Genomic DNA, 3542 nt, shown 5'->3' with positions numbered 1-3542 from the left:
TGTGTGGCATGTGTTTGTGTGGCATGTGTGGCATGTGTTTGTGTGGCATGTGTGGTATGTGTATTTGTGTGTTGTGTGGTGGGGTGTGGGAGGCTCTGAGTCCAGCCTTTTACAGTCTTTTTCTCACTGTATCCATGGCCCTTACACTCCTTAATACTAATGTAATTTTTGTGAAAATAAGACGGAGTTAACAACTACGGAGGGCGCGGAAGGGGAAGCCGAGGAGGAGGAAGAGGAAGCTGCAGAAGGAGAAGATTCCTAGGCCTTTTCACGCTTCATTTCTTCCACCTCTCCAGGTAGCCACAGGATTCCGGGGTGGAAAAGCTGCTAGTTACTGTACTGTATGCTATCTGCAGCACATTTTACTTAGTAATAGTGAGAGGTGACAACGTGCTAGCAGCCCTCACTCTTGGCGCTGCCTTGTCCTCGGAGTCCACTCTGGCGGCGCTTGAGGAGCCCTTCAGCCTGCACTGTGGGAGCCCCTCTCTGGGCTGGCCGAGGCCAGAGCCGGCTCCCTTTTGCTTGCCCCGCGGTGTGGAGGGAGAGGCATGGGACCAGCGCGAGTTCCGGGTGGGCGTGGGCTTGGCTGACCCCCGCACTTGGAGTGGCCAGCCGGCACTGCTGCCCTGGGCAGTGGGGGGTTTAGCACCTGTGCCAGCCGGCACTGCGCCGGAATTCTCGCGGGTCCTCAGCTTCCTCCCCGCGGGGCAGGGCTCGGGACCTGCAGCCAGCCATGCCTGAGCTGCCCCTGCCCCCGCTCCCGCCGGGGGCTCCTGTGCAGCCCAAGCCTCTGGGACGAGCACCGCCCCCCACTCCGTGGCGCCGGGTCCCATCAACTGCCCAAGGGCTGAGGACTGCAGTGCACAGTGTGGGACTGGCAGGCAGCTCCGCCTTTGGCCCCTGGTGTGGGATCCACTAGGTGAAGTCAGCTGGGCTCCTGAGTAGGGTGGGGGACTTGAACCTTTATGTCTAGCTAAAGGATTGTAAATACACCGTTCAGCACCCTATGTCTAGCTAAAGTTTGTGAACACACCATTCAGTGCTCTGTGTCTAGTTAATCTGGGGAGGACCTGGAGAACTTTTATGTCCAGCTAGAGGATTGTAAATGCACCAATCAGCACTGTGTCTAGCTCAAGGTTTGTAAACACACCAATCTGTGCTCTGCGTCTACTTAATCTGGGGGGCCAATTTGAATAGTAGGGATGTCCCTTCTTAATAGACTTATAAATAAAAAGCTAATATGAAAAGCACTTAATCTATTTTTAGAGCATCTTGGAGCTAGTGAGAGTGGCCATCACAGTTTGTTATTGGACCATCAAGGTTTTGTCATTCATTTGCTTGAATGAGAAAGTGAATCTAGCCCACGATTTGATGTCTCTCCAGGGAGTTTCTTTCATGCTTTGGACCCACAGACTTCTACTTTAAGGCCCTCTGCTTGCCACTTGGTTACAATTCCATTTCCAAGGAGTGGGTTGGGACTCATTTTTAAAAAAAGAAAACTGGCAAGCTTAAGATATTCTACCTGAAGAATGGTAGAAAATGAAAATATGATATTTATTATCATACCAGAAACAAAACAAAGCAAAACTCACAGTAACAGACTCATTGGTCCTGTTTAAATCCATGTCTGTTCACTCAACTTGGAAAGTTCTTTAAAAATTGTGCAGTTTTAATGTGATAATTATAAAGAAATATTGGATGTGAAATGGCACAGCCGAGAGAGAATCTTTAATGTAGACAGATGGCTTCTTTATAGGCCATTTCCAAAAAAGAAAGGAAAAAAGGCAAGTTACAGTTGTGGCTAGCACATTCTGCCTGTTTCTCTGATGGGTTCTAGTTTGGAATCCAGTCCTTATTAGTCTGTTGTGAGGTCAAAATGCCTGACAGTGAAGGAGTAAACCAGGCAGCACCCTAAATCCCAGCCACGGACTCCCGAAGGGAGTCAGTAACCTTTAAAATGTGACATGATGATGCAGTCAGGTATTCTGCAAACTATTTGGCTTCCAAAAACCCATTTCATAACTCATAGATTATCCACGCATTTTATTTGAAAAGACTATTTTAGACAGAACAAGGCAATGAATGGAACTGTGAAAGAATTCTCATTTCCCATAGTTGGAGTTGGAGTCAATCTTTTTTTTTTTTTTTTTTTTTGACAGGGTCACACTCTGTCACTCAGGCTGGAGTGCAGTGGTAAGATCATGGCTCACTGCAGCTTTGACCTCCCTGGTCTCAGGTGATCCTCCCACCTCAGCCTCTTGAGTAGGTAGGATTACAGGCACGCACCACTGTGCCTGGCTAATTTTTGTATTTTTTGTAGAGATGGGATTTCACCATGTTGCCCAGGCTGGTCTCGAACTCTTAGGCTCAAGCGATCTGCCCACCTTGGCCTCCCAAAGTGTTGGAATTACAGGCATGAGCCACCACATCTGACCTAGAATCTAAATTGATGTTTGAGTCCCAGGGCAAATAATGTCAAATATGAGACTGGTTTCTACCTCCCAAAAGGTGGCCACTTAATACCGTCCTCTGTTGTAGCCATGAACCATTTAGAGCTCCCCCTCTAGGACCAACCTGTCAGTTCAATCTATTTTCCATGCAAACACAGTGGGAAATTATAATTGGAGATGTTGACTTCCTTATGGTGTTCGATACGTGTTCGTGCAGAGAAAGGATATAAATCTAGCTTGGTTTTCCGTGAGAGCAACTTCCTTTCAGTGGGGAGCAAATGATGAAAATAAAAGGCAACACTTTCCTTTATTGTATGCTAAGTGATGAAGATTGTGGTAAACATTCTGTGTCTTTCTCTAACAGTCTTTCCCTAATATTTGCTTTTTCTTTTAGAAAATGGAAGCTGTGAAGCAACATTTCAAATGTCTCTCCACAAACCAAACTCAACGGAATACTTTGGCTTGAAGCTGGCACACCCGGGGTTCGCTGAGGACTTGTGCTGCCTGACTTGGTTAGATGTACATGGATGTATCTCCCGAATCATATGAAATTAAATGTGAAGACAGTTTATGCATACCTTCGTGTGCCTAAAAGTCTTAGCTTTTGAAGATTTTTTTTTTCTTTTTTGCTCTGCATAGCTAGACCATCTTATTAATAATACTCTGAAAAAAATGATTTCAAGGCATGGAAGTTCTCTGTGATACAGCGATAGTATTTCTTCAGATGCTCCTTATGCTACTTATCTCAGAAATAGGTTTGAAAATGAAATGCTTTCCAGAGAACCATCATATAAATAAAGATTAATAGAAAAATATCTTGTCCCAAGGAGCATCATTTCATTATTTATAGTCCCTGCTTGCATATGCCTGAACTCCGTCTGTGTGTTGCCAAGTCTAAATCTTCAGCAGCACTTTTCTGTCTGCGTTGGGATCGATGTCTTTTATTGCAGTGATTATTTGGTCCGTGTTTTCAAATTGCACTGATTGTCTCATTATGTCGTATTTTTTTTTTATTACACACACGCTGTGCACATCATCTTTGAAGCGTTATCTAACTGTAACTCTATCATCCACTTGTGTGGGGATGACGGT

The 3542-nt window shown here is 45.4% G+C and overlaps 1 protein-coding gene across 3 annotated transcripts in view; it reads left to right on the top strand.

Moving 5' to 3' along the window:
• LOC111526145 (SH3 domain-binding glutamic acid-rich protein) overlaps positions 1-3265 on the top strand; it is a 51620-nt gene extending 48355 nt beyond the window's left edge. For all 3 annotated transcript variants that reach the window (XM_023191732.1, XM_023191723.1, XM_023191720.1), the window contains 2 exons: positions 182-296; positions 2845-3265. In XM_023191732.1, coding sequence (XP_023047500.1) covers positions 182-262 — 81 coding nt within the window. In that variant the 3' untranslated portion in view covers positions 263-296; positions 2845-3265. The remainder of the gene's footprint in view (positions 1-181; positions 297-2844) is intronic.
• The last annotated feature ends 277 nt before the right edge of the window (positions 3266-3542 follow it).

Source organism: Piliocolobus tephrosceles, chromosome 19, assembly GCF_002776525.5.
Source record: "Piliocolobus tephrosceles isolate RC106 chromosome 19, ASM277652v3, whole genome shotgun sequence".
Lineage (NCBI taxonomy): Eukaryota > Metazoa > Chordata > Mammalia > Primates > Cercopithecidae > Piliocolobus > Piliocolobus tephrosceles.
Note: the sequence above shows the minus strand (reverse complement) of the source record. Positions and strands in the feature narration are given on the sequence as shown.